The sequence below is a fragment of the Mytilus californianus genome, unplaced genomic scaffold (assembly GCF_021869535.1).
Source record: "Mytilus californianus isolate M0D057914Y unplaced genomic scaffold, xbMytCali1.0.p SCAF_5, whole genome shotgun sequence".
Lineage (NCBI taxonomy): Eukaryota > Metazoa > Mollusca > Bivalvia > Mytilida > Mytilidae > Mytilus > Mytilus californianus.
Genome location: NW_026262701.1, coordinates 71,221,658 through 71,241,016, shown reverse-complemented (window position 1 = coordinate 71,241,016; position 19,359 = coordinate 71,221,658). Strand labels below are relative to the sequence as shown.

At 32.2% G+C, this 19,359-nt stretch overlaps 1 protein-coding gene across 4 annotated transcripts; it reads left to right on the top strand.

Moving 5' to 3' along the window:
• The first annotated feature begins 5,364 nt into the window (after positions 1-5,364).
• Positions 5,365-18,430, top strand: LOC127702996 (uncharacterized). 4 transcript variants are annotated; one of them, XR_007982630.1, is made up of 2 exons: positions 5,365-5,686; positions 17,289-18,430. XR_007982630.1 is itself a non-coding variant. In XM_052207358.1 (2 exons), the coding sequence occupies exons 1-2, from the start codon at positions 12,655-12,657 to the stop codon at positions 18,273-18,275; spliced, it is 993 nt and encodes a 330-aa protein (XP_052063318.1). In that variant the 5' UTR covers positions 12,557-12,654; the 3' UTR covers positions 18,276-18,430. The 4 variants fall into 4 exon arrangements, 1 of the variants encoding a protein (XP_052063318.1); XR_007982631.1 differs by lacking the exon at positions 5,365-5,686 and adding an exon at positions 8,338-8,382; XM_052207358.1 differs by lacking the exon at positions 5,365-5,686 and adding an exon at positions 12,557-12,660.
• Positions 18,431-19,359: the final 929 nt, after the last annotated feature.

Here is a 19,359-nt window from a genome sequence, read left to right as displayed (position 1 = left end):
CATTATACTTGGAGCCGGCGTCGGCGGCGTCAACATTTAGGTTCAGTCTGTGGTTAGAGTTTTTTTTATACATCAATAACTGTGTCAAACCTTCATGGAATTTTAGGAAATTTGGACAGAAGCTTGTTTATTATCAACATACAGTATATAGAGCAAAATTTTGAAAAAAATATTTTTTCATTTTCCCGTTTTTTACTGGTAAATAGACTTAGTTTTTTTTACAGTTAACAAGTAGATACAATCTGGGGTTTAAGTTTGTTACACATCAATTACTTTTCAAACCTTCATAGAATTTTATGAAACTTTGACAGTAGCTTTTATGATTAAGAGATAATGTTTGAGGCAAACTTTTAAAAATGTATTTTCATTTTCAATATTTTTTCTGAAAAATGGACTCAGTTTTTCACAGTTAGCATTTACAGACAGTCTGGGATTAAATTTTTTAGACATGATAAATGTGTAAACCTTCATGGATTGTTATGAAACTTGGACATTGTGTCTGTCCCAAGACGGAAGCCTGTAGTTGAGTGGTTGTCGTTGGTTGATGTCTGTCATATTTTTTCGTAAAAATAGGCTCGATTGAATTGCCTTCATATTTTTCATGTCGAGGCCTTTTATAGCCGACTATACGGTATGGGTTTCTCATTATTGAAGGCCGTACGGTTGCCTATAATTGCTTACATCCACTTCATTTGAACTTTGGTGGACAGTTGTCTCATTGGCAATCATACCACATCTCCTTATTTTTTATATTGGCGTGCATGGAAGATACATGCACACTTCATATACACTTCATGTACATGAATCGCTGGGACATTGCAGTTTTAATTTCATTTCATTTTATTGGAATGTGGCATGCATTTTTTAAAGGGTTGAATTAAACTTTTGTCCTGCAGAATTTGGCAACAAACTAGAATTTTCATTCTATGATATGTTAACGCTATCTTATCATACTTAATACCAAAGTGTCTGAAAAAATCATCGGGTATAATTAAGTTATTTAACAAATTTTGACTATATTATATGCTAATTATAGAAACATGTAGTTGAATGTGACATCCCTCACATCGACTACTTCATACTTCGGTTGGTATAGGACATTTGATCTCATTAAACAGATTTATTAATAAACAATTGACTAAATCATTGATGACATCAAGTCCAGACTAATATTACGCATACTTATATTGACAGACGAATTGACCGAGCTGTCAGTTTCTAAGAAGTGTTCGGTCAACTGTCACTTTCGTTCAATTATTACACAGTGGTCTGCTTAGTACAGGTATTAATCTTTGTCAACTGTATAGTATAGAATAGTATAGACGTTAAAACTTACAGCACTGATCGTCATTATAGTAAGTTATTACACTCAATGTTCCATGTTAGACGGTATGTATATCGTTTAAGAGAGCTTTTTAATGTCAATATAAGGAATTATATTAAAAAAAGACAGATTTGAACCATTACCTATGTTTTTTCCTTTTCCCTAACAGGAGCACTCTCTGCATTTTTGTAGATGCTAGCATATCCCTACATTCGGAATATAACTGAGTGTATGGATGGGAATATACAGAAGAGAGAATAATGGACAAAAAGTGCAGAATAAAGTGCGAAAAAATACAGAATAGAATAAAATAGGCAAAAAAAATTTAAGAATACAGAATAATGGGGTGTTAAAAGATAAATAATACAGAATAATGGAGTGTTAATACATAAAGAATACAGAATAATGGGGTGACAAAACATAAATAGTACAGAATAATGGAGTGTTAATACATAAAGAATACAGAATAATGGGGTGTTAATACATAAAGAATACAGAATAATGGGGTGTTAATACATAAAGAATACAGAATAATGGGGTGTTAATACATAAAGAATACAGAATAATGTGGTGTCAAAACATAAATAATACAGAATAATGGGGCAATAGAAATAAAGAAAAAAAGGAGAAAAAATGGTCTACAAAAATAAAGAATGAAGAAATGAAGGACATATTAATTTTTTGTTAAAGTTTTTAATATGGTTTTAAATTAGTTGAATGTTTTATCTTTGCCTATCAATTAGTGGAATGTTTTATCTTTGTCTATCAATTAGTTGAATATTTCTATTTGTCTATCAATTAGTTGAATGTCTTCTTTTTGTCTATCAATTAGTTGAATGTTTTATCTTTGTCTATCAATTAGTTGAATGTTTCTATTTGTCTATCAATTAGTGGAATGTTTTATCTTTGCCTATCAATTAGTGGAATGTTTTATCTTTGCCTATCAATTAGTGGAATGTTTTATCTTTGTCTATCAATTAGTGGAATGTTTTATCTTTGTCTATCAATTAGTGGAATGTTTTATCTTTGCCTATCAATAAGTGGAATGTTTTATCTTTGCCTGTCAATTAGTGGAATGTTTTATCTTTGCCTATCAATTAGTGGAATGTTTTATCTTTGTCTATCAATTAGTGGAATGTTTTATCTTTGCCTATCAATTAGTGGAATGTTTTATCTTTGCCTATCAATTAGTGGAATGTTTTATCTTTGCCTATCAATTAGTGGAATGTTTTATCTTTGCCTATCAATTAGTGGAATGTTTTATCTTTGTCTGTCAATTAGTGGAATGTTTTATCTTTGTCTATCAATTAGTACGTTGAATATTTCTATTTGTCTATCAATTATTCGATTGTTTTATCTTTGTCTATCGGGAATAACGTTTGTCTCCCGACTGAGGTTTTAACAGTATTATTCAAAAGCATGGTTCGTTTAGGAATCAGAAAAATAATCACACATTGTTTTATACAAATTTGTTTGTAAGTAAGAGCTAAAAAGAGTACAGGAATAACCAAAAATTTTCGATAATTCAACAGACCATACCAACCACCAACACCCGACTCCTCCGAAAAATGGTCGTACAAACAAAACAAACATGCCGAACACAACATGGCCCAGATATGGAATTATAAATTAAAATTGCCAAACGGAAGCTGAAATCGTACCACGTGACCCGAAAAACTTTGCACACAGCACCTAGGCTTAGGTTCTTTTGTTACCTTTTCTGACATTGGACTCGGACTACTTTTAAACTGAGTTGTACTGTGCGTATTGCTGTGTGTTTGTTTATTCTACATTGGCTAGCGGTATAGGGGGAGGGTTGAGATCTCACAAAACATGTTTAACCCCGCCGCATTTTTATGCGCCTGTCCCAAGTCAGGAGCCTCTGGCCTTTGTAGTCTTGTATGCTTTTTTAATTTTAGTTCATTTATATGTTTCGGAGTTTAGTGTGACGTTCATTTTCACTGAACTAGTACACATATGTGTTTAGGGGCCAACTGAAGTCCGCCTCCGGGTGCGGGATTTTCTCGCTGTGTTGAAGACCCATCGGTGGATTTGGGCTGTTTTTCTGCTCTTTGGTTGGGTTGTTGTCTCTTTGACACATTCCCCATTTTCATTCTCAATTTTATGTCGAACACAACATTGCCCAGATAGCTTTATTTGATAGTACAGGCACACAATTTGGAGGAAGCAAACCAGTTTTACGTGCGCACAAACTATCTGTCGTAAAAGTAAAACACAAAACAAATAAACCCACACAAGCCAGATACCAGTAGGATGACAGCTAACCGATTGTACTTCCATGAATATAGTGTATAGAAGCATGTCGGTGGTTACTGATCTCTCCACAAGAAGATTTTTGCACCCTTAATTGTTGTAGATTTCTGTAAACCTATTGCTTGCAGAGTCATTGCACTACTTGTGTAGTTAAACGGCTTCAAATAGAAAACCAGGGAAAAAAATGTTAGAATCAAAACACTTGGAAATAGTGGCAACTTCAGCTCATTCAAGTCCATAGTGGACTCTTTAATTGGGTAATATGTCTTGGGTTGATTCGTATACTGCTTGGAATTTTAATAGGGTGTCATAATTCAAATTCCTAAGGATGTGCCTCCACAAATAATTATCTTATATCATTTATAATTCAAGAAATAATCTGAAAACTAGAAATATAGTAATTTTTATGCTTGACGAATAAACATTCCTTGTATAATATAAAGGAATGACCGAACACAAAACTAAACAAACCTGATTATTAACTTCCCCAACAGAGAATACCCTTAATTCAACTAAATTTTCCTGCAGACGGTGTTGACATTTTAGAAATTAGTGCTATTCAAAAGCTTGTGACAAGTAAGTGACTTTCTGAAGAGAGTAAACTTGCGTTTCTGAAAAAAAAAGAAAGATAAATCAAAAGTTTAAGGGTCTCGTACTCGAGATGTTGACCCCTGTATGCTACAAATCTTTGACATCTTGAGAAATAATTGGTCGGTATTCTCATAGGATTATTATCCTTAAAGACTTTGAATGTAATAAGCAATATCACCGCTGCCGCACACGAAACATTAAACATACCTACAATTCCACTTTAGTCTATGCCTAAGACATGGGTGCTGTCCATAAAGCATTTGCCACTGGACGTTGAGAAACCAACAACCAATCAATGTATTGTATAATTTTCATTTGCGTACTACGTATTTATAGTGAAATTGTGGGCGCAAGCAAAGTTCGCCTCAGACGGTTTTATATCTGGTGTTTAGGCCCCTTTGTTTTGTTTTGTTTTTTTTTGCTTTTTATGTGTTTGGCTTGCACTTTTATATTTTTGCAGTTTCGTTCACTGAATTTGACACAAAGAGTTTTAACTGGAATATACATAATTATGCCAGTTTATGAGTATTTAATACCTTCCAGTATAAAGTTGATACGATATTCCAGTGATTGCGTTTCCTTTCATGTTTCCTTGACAGATCACCATAGATATGTTACATACCACGTCATCTTTTCCTCAATTATGATATAACCGCACGTGAATACTGTACCGGGATCTGCATACCCTTCCGGAACACATGTGTAATGTTTTGTAGACTGTTATTAGTCTTTTCAGGGGTCGTTTTTCTTTTTAGCCATTGTTATGTCTGTTTTTCTCTGACATAATGTTTGATTGACTCACGGGTATCTTTTTCCTCTTTTTTCATACAGCTTGTTCACGCATCTCTTTGTTTGCTTGAGCCAATTTTTTTGTCTGGTTCTATGTTTTAATATTCTATTGACAATGTAATGTTCGTCTATTTTGTTAATACTTATAAAGATAGTTAATGTTGATTCGGGTTTAACATATCGATGTACTATGTAGATTCACGAGACCGTGGAGCCTCGTGGTTTTATTTTACGTTATTTTCATTGTACTCTTTTCTATTTCAGTCATGAATGTAATGGCAAATACAAGGTATATATATTGTTTTTAATTTAGACTTGTATATATATATATATATATATAGTTTATTTATATAGATACAAATAATGCTAATATTGATAAAGGTAATCATGGCATGTAAAACAACAGCTCTTTCCCGATATAAATCTTGAACTTCGTATAGAAACAATCACGAGTTTGGGTCGATTGTAATACACGAAGTATAGACGACTCAATAAACACTGTTTGTCATTTGTATCTGACATAATCTATCTTGATAAGAAACTTTTGAAATATTTAAATAACTTATTCAATTGTGTAACTTTCAAATGTTCGTTTTAATGAGTTCTTGATGGATTGTCAATATAACGATGTCATTTAAAGGAAACATTTAGGAAAATACAGCTAATAAAAGATCAACTTTCAAACACAATATCATCCTATCATTGCAGGTAAATATGATATTTTCTTATTTAAAAAAGAACGGTTATTTGTGAATATAATTTAATAGAGATTAAATGCATTTTGTATTATTTATTACGTCTGAAAAGCATGATGAAATTGACGAAAAATATTAAAAACAATACTACAATCATAATTAACTTCAATTCTTCTGAAACCGTAAGTGCACTTGTGTAACCCGCCCAAAAATCGTTGGTCAATAATGAACACTAGATTATATGGAAAAATAAAATGGAAATGACCAAGTAAAGACTGAAGATGATACGAAGTCATCATTCACTCAAAACGTGGTACTGAGCAAAACTATAAAAGTGCGAACTTATTTATTCCATACAAAATTAATATCGGATTTTGCTTCCTTTGTTTTCATTAACTGCCCAAATGATTATTCACTGCTATCTACAAAAAGTCAAAATGATGGATGGAAACCGATAAAGAATTACGTAATAATCTTTAAGGTCACTGTTTTAGCTGCATATTTATTTGAACGAACTTTTAGATTACGAGTGCTAACGATAAGTCGTATGTTGAGTGTACTTGATAATCTTGAGAGATACATGTTTGTTAGTCTAGTCTTCGTTTTTCTGTCCATGTTTGAAAAGATGAGTGTGTAAATATGTATAGCCAAACAAATCTTGCACACACTTGACAAAACCCAAAGAAAAGGATCGAAATGCTCTTTTTTGCTGTTCTTTATCGGAAAATCACGGTCAGGCCATTTACTTGGTGCAGCTGCTCAAATCGCGCATCTGTGGAGTTCCCCCCCTTTAAAATTGGTTCATTGTTTTCCTCAGTAAATTGCCTGGGCATTTACGATGTAGACATTTTTCCATCGACATATTTATTTTTCTATGATGCAGAAATCTCACAATTTGAGCTATTTTTTGTTTGTCCAAAGATGAACGTGCCTTATCACGTCTGGACTGATTAGGGACGTTTAAATGACACACGCATGATTATACGAGTATACCAGGATCTCTCATTCCATGAACATTACTGGTCTGTGAGAACAACTAGACAGATACCTAGAAAATTGTCACGTGCTAGCCTTTTTCACATACATCCATGTTGAGAGGGCCGTTGTCTCGGAAATTTACTATTGATTGTAATATACTTAATGACGACGATGAATAATTCAGTGAGTTTGGTCACTGTGTTGAATGCACATATCCCATCAAACTTGAAATAAATTATTAAACCTCAGATAAAGTTAAACATTGTTTTTAATGATGCAGGACATTTGTAAATGTGCCGCAAAGTTATGTCTGCTTCATATCTTGACTTTCCTTTAGAAATCGATAATGATGATTAGTTTAGAACATTACGACAAACAGGATGATTTCAATTGTGAACTTTCCGTTTCTGTGTAGCAAAATTACAGTAGCTCCTGCATATGGACCAAGTATCTCCATTTTATATGATATTCCAATGGTTGCGTTTCGTTTGAAGATTTCCTTGATACAGGGTTGCTGCTTAAAAGTACAATTTTGAACCACGGGTTCAAAATTGTAAAAAGTAAAATTAAATCGATCCCTTCGGAAGATTTACGGATGCGATCAAGATTTGATTACCACGCCCTAGTACTAGTATATGTTCCACTGGTGGTAGCCACAATCCTCCATCTTTTCTCGATTGGGACATCACGGAATATGACTTATCTCCGAATTTGTACTTGCAATGATTAACAATACGGGGGCCACTAGTTGAAAAGGAACTTCTTACCCATCCGGGCACCGGAGCTCAGTTCCGTTTTTGATGGGCGTTCAGTTGCTCTGTTGTTATATTTGTAGACCGTTGTTTGCCTTTTCGTCGTTTTTCTTTATGGTGATGGTGTTGTCAGTTATTCGACTTTTATTGCTCGTTGTTATCGTTTTACTCTCTGTATACATACTAGTTCATTATATTATCTTATATTGGAATTGAGAATCATACAAGTAAAAGGGTTGGACACAGTTTAACCTGGTTTAACCAGCCACGCCCTTTTGTCGGTACCAAGTCCTGATACACTGAACGTTAAGCAACCAACACTCAATCAATCAAGTCTGGTCTATGTATTATATATGACAGTCTATCGACAATTGTTCATGAGTAGTGTTTGGTGAGATTTCCCAACAAACTACACAGTATACTTTATGCATTTTAAAAATATGCAAACTAGTTTAACCCCGCCACATTCTATATGTGCCTGTCCAAAGACAGGAGCCTGTAGTTCAGTGGTTGTCGTTGGTTCATGTCTGTCATATTTGTTTTTTCGTAAATCGTTTTGTTATAAATTAGGCCGTTAGTTTTCTCATTGTTGAAGGCCGTACGGTCTAGGAGATCATTATTAATCAAATAACTCAGTGATGTATGTTTAATAATCTAGCTAATAAATAGACCTTGCTATGAGTGCTTCTGTTAAAACTATTCTGGAATATTAACTCTAGCAAAATGAGGTTAATTGTGCGGAAGTCTCTGACACTTTCATCGTAAGCATTACACTGGTTTTTTTTTCTTTCTTATTTTCCCTTTAATTCAAGTTTTCAAATTTATTCAGTTTTCGCAGACACAGCGGACTGTATTTAGTTTGCGATTAATACACTGATATGTAAATATAGATATAACCTCATACATAGATAAGCTAAAAGGTACTACCAAAAGTAGTGGACTGACCATAGTTAAAAAGAAATGGGGTTTACCACGCAAGGTTAGTAAATAAAATTTAAAGACGTTTATTCGATCAACACAGATCTATACTGTATTGGTCATAAAATTCCTTAAATTACTTTAGAAACTATTATAAATATTTGATGAAAAACAACAAAAGCTCACCCAAAAAATGAAGTTGTAACAAAGAAAATTGCCGTTACTGTTATTGTGTTGTCAAAACTGCACATTTCTGTGATGCAAATCATATATTTTGTCAAAGATTTATGGTGAAATATGGGAAACATTTTTCTTGACTTCAACCAATATATTGCCTAAATAAATGCTCGGGTCAACAGATTTATAAAGACGTGTGTCGCAGGCAAACATCATTTTATATCTAATACCATTAGTGTTTAAGGGTGTGACCAGTGTTTTCAATGTAAACATTTACAATGAATTTAAACAGCAAATATGATTTAAAAAAACTGAAACAGAACATACTTTTGACGCTATCCTTACTTTCTATTACAAAAAGTAAACAGCAATTAATGTTTGATTTCACTAAATTGGATATTTTAGAATTATATATAAACAGTGAAGTTTTGAAGGCCTCGAAAATGAAATATGCATATATTGCTAAACAGTAAAAAGAAAGCAATAGCTAAAAAAAACTGCCCTAATACTATCAGGCTGATTTAATATTTGATTAAAACGCCATACAACATTGTTACATCCCATTTTCATCTTACATGAATATATCTGATTTGTAGATTCATCCACTTGAACTGATTTTTAAAAAAGTTTAATTATCATAACAGCCTCTTCAATCACAAATATATATCACAACTTGTAATTTTAAATTGTATGTTTGAACAGAACTTCATGATCTATAATCGTTTGTGTGTCATCTTTCAATTAGATTCACAGAGTTACTCCTTAATTCATTTTAATAGATTTTCATAAAATATACCCAAGTATATAATATACTGTGGATTCATTTATTTTCGTGGATTGAGGAAATTTTGCATATTCGTGGATATTTGATTTCGTGGTTTTGCCAAATTTTGTATACATTCCTTTAAAACATTTAAATTCGTGGTTCCCCTGAATCCCGTGACTAGTTCCACGAAAATTAGTATCCAACGAATATTAATGAATCCACAGTAATAAGATTTCTTGTAATAATGCATTGAAACTAAAAGAACATGTACACAAATATGTATTAGAAAAAAGAAATACTATAAACACATACTGTCTGGTGACATTTTCAATTCATTAAAGACGACATTTTAAAGAATTCATCAAAGCTATCAAAACTTTGTGTGCAGTAATAAAACGATGCAGACAAGTTAGATAAACCTGACTTTGGAAACATGTGTAGCATCTCTTTTTAATTGTAGCATCGATGTTTAAAGAACACCGACTGTTTCCATGTATGCATGCAACCGTTGCACTCGTGCATGTTCAGCGGTTGTTAAAATTAATTGCCATAGCAGTAGTAATCGTGTGAACATCTTTTCAGTCTAAAACAAACACTCTTTGAACAAATTCCAAACACGTGGAAATGATTAAAAGTAACACAGGGATAGAAACTTACATTATAACGAGACTGAATGAGACTTAAATAAAATATAACCCTTTACTTCACAACTGCACAATTGCAATGGTATGTAATTCTTAAACGTGAAAGAAGAGGTAGATTTATAAATCTTTAGATGAATTATATATCAAATTGTATTCCTATATATGGTATACTATTAGATTTATTACCTATCCTTTTTAATACATGTAACTAGTATATCTTTTTATGTTGTGTTACAGAATTACCCTTTGTAATATTCTGATTTCTCCTTTATTACGCTAGTTATTTACGACAGCATGAAAAGCTATTTCAGCTTCCGTGTACATACATCTGTGATATTAAAATTTAAGTGTAAAATAACTCCGGTATATCATTACTATCTGTAGTTTTATAAATTTCCCTTCCATACAGAAGGAACGAATATCATATTGATATACTCTTACATTGGAAGCATGTTTTTGTCCATTTTGATGTGTTTCTTGTTTTACCGGAAGAATGACTTTAACATGTTAATATCCTATATTATAAAAGGAAGTTTTCTAATATCTTAACAAAATTATTATTAGTGACGAATCTATAGCATCATAGAATTTAATATTGATATTTGCAGTTTTGTAAGAGAAAGAGTAACTTCATACATTATGAAATATCATTTTGCCCTTACAATTTTATAAGAACTTCAAAGAAGAAAAAACCCAAGCTTTTAATAAAATATTGTCTCATAGACAATCCTACCACATCTCCTTGATTTTATAACATATAGTCATTTAATGTAACATTTTGAGACGATACTTCAACTTTAGAGATAGTTGCACGTTTTCTGCACGTTTAAGAATCCTTGCAATAACTCTTTGAGGGGTCCGTAGATGACCTGGGGCCTGTTTATCGAAGCAGTCTTAGGATTAGGACGTGTCCTAAGACCAACTTAGGACATATCTTAGTCCTAAGTGGGCTTATCAAACATGTCGTAACTTAGGAAAATCCTAGGAATTGTCCTAACTTTAGGATACCAATTTAGGTGTCTTAAGATGGTCTTAGGATGGTCCTAACTTTAGGATATATTTAGGATGGTTATTTTATAAACAAATATAGCCTGTATTGGTTGCATTTACTTTAGGGAACTACCATTTGATTTTTATGACGGAGTGGTGGACCGGGGGGGGGGGGGGGAAAGCAAGGATGAAAAATGTTTTTCTGCTTATTTTTGTAATCTCTGTCCTTCCTTTTTATTTTTCACTCTATTCGGTCCTGCCTTTTTTTATTAGTTTATCCTGACTTTTTTTTACATACATGTAAATTTTCATCCTGTCTTTTTTTTTGCATAGTTCCTCATCCTGCATTTTTTACTCCCAAACTCCTGTCCTGCCTTTTTTTTCAAATTTCATCCTAGTCCCCCTCCCACCCCCCCCCCCCATAAAAAATCAAATGGTAGTTCCCTTAATTCATATTAAATCCATATCCCTCTTTTCAGCACCATTTGTTGCAACATTTGACAATTTACCAAAAAGCAAAGTGTTACTCTTGTTCACGTCGTCCAGGAGAGTCTGTAGTTTTGCATCGGTAGAATTCGAATTTCGTATCTTATATGCACGTATCATCGCATGTTTTTTTGCAATAATAAATAGTTGATGTACTCAGTATTCATATGAAAGATGCACGAGATTTGCCTTTGAACTTTTAAGTATGAAACCGTGACACTTCGAATTCAGCTCACTCAAAGCATATAATGATTTTACTGATTATATATTTTATTTAACTATTTACAATTCGTTTGTTTCAATTCTAATAAAACGCAGCTATATTTTTTTGTCTTATGTTTTGTTTTATGATTTTAAATGTACAATTATAATAAAAAAAAGTATTTACCACCTTTAATTTAAAACTGATAATTATTTTCTAATTATTTATCTTTTTTTAAAATGATAGTTATTGGTTAAATTTGATACAATATTTTCATTTTTTCATTTTTATTTGTATTTTCTTTTACGCGAATACTTAGACAGCGGTTAGGACATCTTAGCTAAGATAATCCTAAGATAGCTTCGATGTGCATGCTGAGACATGTCGTAAGTCGGTCCTAACTTTATCCTAATTTCTATCCTAAGAAATTCTTAGGACCGATCTTAGGACAGTTTCGATAAACAGGCCCCAGATGCAAAGACAAATTTCTGATAAAGGAAGCAAAATAGAACAGGTTTTTTTTTTTTATATATGTTTGTGTTTTGATTTTTCAAACTCCAAACTAATATTCTGCCTCGCAGCAATTTGGGTAAGGAGTTGATTTTTTTTTATTTCAAAAACATCTTTAGTAGTCGAGGTCTTTGAGTTTGAAGCTATAAAAAAAAAATCAAATCAATATGATATATAATTCTTTATATGTGTTATACAAACATTTCCATAAATGTGAAAGAAGCAAACTGACGAAACCTACTTTTTATTAATTAAATTATTCATAAGTTATTTTTTCTAACTCAATTAACATTTTAGATGATATTCTTATCAATATAATCATTTTTTTTTAAGAAAAATGCATGGGTATGTGAAAAACCTGTATGGAAGAAAATAACTGGACATACAAATTGATTTCCAAGTTCCATAATGTTCCAATATATTATGTTGTTTTTATCAATGAATCAATGAATCTTTCCACTTTTTACAGTTTGCCATATATAAGCGAAAACTTAGAATTTTAGTACAGCCTATGGGTTAGTTATTTAGTATCACAGATTCGGATTATCAAACGGGAATATGAAGGTCAGCATACATAGTTTTTGTTGTTTTTTTATGTAAGAGATTATTTTTTGTTTACAAAGTAAAACTAATGATATACACACTAAATGCTTTGGTTTTCATATAAACACTTTACGATTAGGATCCTGTGATTAAACTGGCTACGAACTTTAAATTCGACGATTTAGATACCTAAAATTTGTGTTGTCGATATAGATAGAGTATAAAGTTATCCAATTAAATTGAATTATAATAAAATAACATTTTAACAGAAAATGTGCACTCGTAATTGAAGATGAAAAACTATAATAAAAGCAAGGTTCATGTGATTTTGGTTTTACAGGCGCGTGTAGTGTGTTTTTGTTAGATGTTTGTCTGCTTTGTATAGATCTGCTGTGTTAAGCCCTTTTCAATTGATTTTTATAGTTTGTTCTTATGTTGTACTGTTACACCATTGTCCAAGGTTAGGGGGAGGGTTTGGCGCCTACAAACTAGTTTAACCCAGCCACATTCTGTATGTGCCTGTCCCAAGTCAGGAGCCTGTAACCTGTGGTTGTCATTTGTTGCTGCATATCATATTTGTTTTTTTGTTCATTGTTTTGTAAATAAATCAGGCCGTTAGTTTTCTCTTTGAATTATATTACATTTGTTATTTCGGGGCCTTTTCAGCTGACTATGCATGCGGTATGGGTTTCGCTCATTGTTAAAGGCCGTATGGTGACCTATATTTGTCAACTTCTATGTCATTTTGTCTCTGGTGAAGAGTTGTCTCATTGGTAATCATACCACATTTTCTTATTTTTATATTTGTATCATGAATTGATACACTATTTTTTCTGTTTTCTTTTATTTGCATGCTAGACTATAGTTTGTATTTTTTCTCGGACGGCAATTGTTCGTGTATTATCTAATTTCTGAAATTATCAGCAAAGTACCATATTCCAGATTTTAGATTTTAGCTTAACAGCACAAAGTGGGATATTAATTTACAGCATGTATTTTTTTACGACAGCAGGTTTGTATGAACTGTCATATACATCAGCCACTCTGTATGACCTACCGACTCGAGATTTCTGATTAAAGGGATTTATCAAAACACATTAAATTCTAGAAAAAATAACTTTAGGGGTCTGATATTTTGCTGTTGAATGTTTTATTTTATTTTAGATCAACATTGTCGTTTCTGTCTAAAATACACAGAGCTTTTAGATCTATAAGTATACATATTTGATAGAAAAAATCTAAACGAATCACTTCACCTCTTTTTTTTAAAAACTTCTTGTTACTTGACTATAGTACCCATGACGACGAATAACGAAAGTTAGTTACATGTATGCCTAATCAATTGCATGGGAACAGAAAAAGGCTTTGTAAGAGATAATCACGAGAAAACATTCAATATGCTCAAACTCAGTAGGCTTTTTACGTTTTTATGTTCAAAATGAAAGTATATATGAGTTTTTATATTTCACCAGAATTGATAGCTGATAATGCAAGACTCGAATTATATTTCTCTCAGAAATCAGACACAGATTTCTTGATGATGCAGAATATGTTTAATAATATCATCAACATCTGAAGAAAGAATCAGGCTATTAAGTGGCAACCTGAACAACAATAAAGGAATTGTAACACTTTTTACAAACCATTTTCTTTCTAATGGACAATAACTGCAAAATAAAATAGCAAGAAATAATCTCTTGAGCATAGTCAAAGTCATTAATCATTGCATCAGATTACCATACTTGAAATCAACTCAAATGTCCAATCAAATACAAGACCTAAACTGTAATGCATTGCTTCGGTCGTACAAGGAAAACCACATTGTGTGTCTTTCAATCTGGTTTAACTCCCCGTTTCTCCATTGATATTGTTGTCATCAGTGTAGGTTTTTGAATTTTGTGACCTCAAAATGATCATGTTTTCCGATTCGTGTTGGGACTTTTAACAATTAACTTTAAAAACTATCTGTTAATATTACTGTTCTTCATGTGCAACTGAAATAAGCTTTTGTTAGTATTATAAAAACATTTTGGAGGTTCATATATAAGAAAATTATGGTTGCCAGAAATCAAACAAGTTTTGGTTGCACGATTTATGAATAAATCACTCAAGTTTTAATGGATTTGTTTTGCTTAAGAGGAAAATGTTCAGGGATAAAAAAAACTTTTCTGTAAATAATACAGGAAGGTGAATAGGACAATAACATTATCATTTATAAATATCTTTCTCGTTGTCATAGTGTTCTTAGAATATAAAATATAACCCTGGCAAAAGTTAAACGTTCGATTGATTTTTGAAAAAGAATGTAAAATCTGCTGTTTAGGAATGCAGCTTCCTTAAATAGAAGACGATAGCACCTCGCTCGCTAATTAAGGATCAACTTTCGTTATCTGTCGAAGTATACTTTCAACACGTCTCGTATATTTTCTAGCTTTGGCTCAGTTTTCGTCAAACTTGTAAAATGTATCAATTATTTTAGCAGAAAGTCAAATAAAGTCACATTAGTAATAACTTGAATTCAAAATGGTCGCCTTTGTTCATATGTTTAGAGGCTCCATATTCCTAATTTTATTCATTGGAAAACATACTCAAATATTTCAATGACATTAAGTTTTCAGATCTGAATATTACCAAAAAGAATAAGCAAATCTAAGTTAAAAACACAACAATATTCTATTTCTTTCTAGTAGTATCGAAAGTATCATGATGTCATAACAAAAAGTAAAATCACAAAAATACTGAACTCCGAGGAAAATTCAAAAAGGAAAGTCCCTAATCAAATGGCAAAATCAAAAGCTCAAACACATCAAACGAATGGATAACAACTGTCATATTCCTGACTTGGTACAGGCATTTTCTTATGCAGAAAATGGTGGATTGAACCTGGTTTTAAAGCAAAAGAAGTGTTCCATTACATGGTTAAAGTCAAACAGTGCTGTTTTTCAATTCTTTATATTATTTCCGGTCAATAGACACAGACAAACCTAATGACTATTTAAACTCTCGCGTTAAGTAATAGATAATTAGATATGCACAATATAATCTAAAAAGAAAAGTTTGACATTCATTTACACTTGATACTTGTTTTGCAACATTTGATATTCTACTGACTTAATTTTGGAATATATGTCACGTGACGGATAACTACGGAATTTGGAACTCAATGGATAAAAAAATCCATTCTCTGTTATGTTATTAAAATTGAATTCACATTTTTCAAGAAATTATATAAAAATGGTGTGTAACCTTTGACTGAAAACTGTAAGTAAAAAGTTTTACAATATTTACTAATGTTTATATTTTGCTTTTTGATATTTTTAATATGATTAATTGATTGTTTGTGATTTCTCATCAGCACGAAAAGGTTATATGGAATCAAGAAACATAAAATGAATGATATAAAATGAACGTGAAAGTAAAATAAAATTAAAAAAAGGGGAGGATCGGACACTCAATATATATATATTTATTCTGAAAAAAAACTTTGTTGATACAATGGTATACAGAAACACATAAACATACATGATAATATTATAAGAATAAGCACTAAATAAAGGTTTATCAAAATTTACCAAACTGGTTAGAACTGGTTTAAATGCAAACAGAATAAGAGAAACACATGTATGCCAGCCTACTGGAACTTACACCAAGATGACATTAAATGCAATTGGATGTCCTGCACTTGTCATGTTTTTTTTCTAAGTCGAAAAGCTGAAAGACCACCCTCCTAAATTAATGAAGTCTATCATTATGCATTAACAATTATATCTTGGTGTTAATTATAAATACACCCAATCAGGTAACATGGGGGGGGGGGGGGGGGGGGGGGGTGTCTAATATACATATATCATATATGGATCTTTCTGGATATTTTCTATCATATCTAATAAAGAGATGTGGTATAATTCCCAATGAGACAACCTTCCAACAGAGTCCAAACGAATCGGATTTAAGCAAATAAAGGTCGATGTACCTTCAACAATGAGCAACACACATACCGAATAGTCAGCTATAAATCTAAGGCCCCGAATAGTTATTATATTTTCGTTCACCCGCCATTTATTTGAGAATAACGAAATGTGGTTCCGTTTCTATTGAAGTAGTTTACAATAATAGGATAAAGTTAATGAAAATCCTGTTAATAATGAAAAAAAACGTATAAAGTACTCATATACATTAGTGTACATAGTAATACATCTTAAAGCTAGCCTCACATCACTGTCCGTACACGGGACCGACGGACTGTACGTAGTTTTGCGCAAGGATTACGATATTTCAAAACAGTTGAATCTTCAAATAACAATCTATTTGAAATGAAGACAAATAACTGAAAACGGTGATAATTTCAGTTACTACGAGCAATGTCTATTAAAATCGACGATTCTTCCGGCGGTGTTATGTAACGGTGGTAAATAGGATTTTGTTTTGTAATCTTCACGGCTGCATTCAACTGAAAAGAATTTTAATCTCAGTTGACGACTTAAAAACTGACAAGATTTGATCAATTAAACTTTAAAAGATTCACATACTTTCATATCAGAGCTTGTTACATCATATGTAAAGAACATCTCATTGAAAAATCAGCTTGTAATGCATTTCTTAATGAAAACATACTATATTTTTAATGACTTTCTTTCATTTTGTTGCAGAACAGACCAAAAGATTTAACACGAGTGAATGATAAATCAATAATAACAAGAATACAGTTTTCTAAATCTACTGAAGATAAAAACGATAGTTTTGGGAGTATACTGAAAACCATAGTATATGAGAATATGGAACAAAGCTTCATTCGTCCATTTAAACGTGCAAGTTCAGAATCAAGCTTGCATCGTGTCAACTATAGGGAAAACTCAAATTTGTCAGCTCCTCTTAACTATTTTCCATCCGTTGATAATGCGGTGAGACACTTTAAAGGAAAAACAGACGCTCCAAAAGTAGTAGCTATTTCAGTCCCCTTAAATAAAAGACAATCTTTCTTAGACAACAGTGATGAACATCGATTGAAATACCACCACCGAAGCGTAGACGAGTTAGAAAAGATCTCAAAGAATACGGAAAGATTACGGACAGTGTTCGATGAGGAAATCGATCTTGATTATATAGACATCGTGTATGAAACTAATAAGCCATCAAAACAACATTATCTTTCACTTTCATGTGCGCCGCCATTAATGTCGAAATCTATTTCAAGAAGAATAAAACTTCAACAGAGGACAGATTCTCGAGACGGAAGTGCTAAAAGTAAGAATGAAGACAAATGTTTTAACGAGACTGACGAATTACCGGTAGTTTTAACTTGTACCGACGAATTACTGAACAGAACAACTAACTCCAAACCTACTAGCAGTAAAGTTGGCTGGCGAAAAGTTACAAATAGCAATGAAGTTCACATTGAAGTACAATCAGACAAAAGTATTAGCAATGCTTATAATCATGGCCGACATTTTAGTGCTAAATCTTCACATACCGATGTAAACCCTGATCCATTTTCTACTGCACATAGACTATCTTATTTCCGTAAGACACACGGATTTGCTGGCGGTTTTAATCGGGCTAATACTAAAGATGTGCAAAAAATGTTAAGATACAGTAAATATATCAATCCTAACTTTAAACATAAAAACTTAAGATGATATATATCGAATACGAGTAGTCAAATAGTAAAATCAAATAAAATATATTTTGTGTTATTTAAACACGCCATAATGTTTGTAAGGAGAAAAGAAACATTTGTGTATTGATGTGAGAGTGGGTTCTGAAATGTACTAAATAAAAAAAACCTTCTAAACACAGTTCTAATTACCACCCAAGAATAGATTATTACTAAGTGCTTCATTCGTGACTCGTTAAAAATATATCTACTTTGTGCCCATTAGGAGGAAATAGTTTACCCACATTAGGAATACGGATGAAATCATTTCAAATATATATATAGTGACAAATGTTACTAGTATTTGAAAATTTTAAACCAAGTTTTAACAATATCCCAATCACCAAATTCTCAGAACAAGGAAAGAAGCACGAAGTTGCCTTTTTTTGTCCTTGTATATATTTAACCTTTTCTGTTTAGTCCACTTTTTATTATACTCATGACGTGGCTCGGTACTTATACATCCCGCCATTGTGTTATTGTGCTATGGTCAATTTTGAATTCTTGTCTTTCATTTTTGCTTATGTACTTTGTCTATATGCCATTTTGTGTTTCTTTGTTGAAACAGTTATTTGTTTTATAGTGATTAAGATTATATTATAATGTTGACTGCTGTACCCCAATTTTTGACGTTTTTACCTATTATGTCTATTTGTTTTGCTCACACATTGTTGTCAATATCATGGAATTCAATGCGACTGTCATTCAAGTGAGAGGTTTAGCTAGCTATAAAACCAGGTTTAATCCACCATTTTCTACATAACAAAATGCCTGTACCAAGTAAGGAATATGTCAGTTGTTTTCCATTCGTTAGATGTGTTTGAGCTTTTGATTTTGCCATTTTATAAATGACTTTCCGTTTTAAATTTCCCTTGGAGTTCGGTATTTTGTTATTTTACTTTTTTCTAAAGTGTTACGGAAGACGTGGGCGGTAAATTACTGTTGCCTCTAATAGAATTCATTTGTAAATCAGAAGTAAACAAGCTGTGCTTTTACCAATTGTGTACTAATAATACCCCCTCCCTGCCCGCTCAATGTTGTTGACTCTATTTTTTGGCAACAGGAAG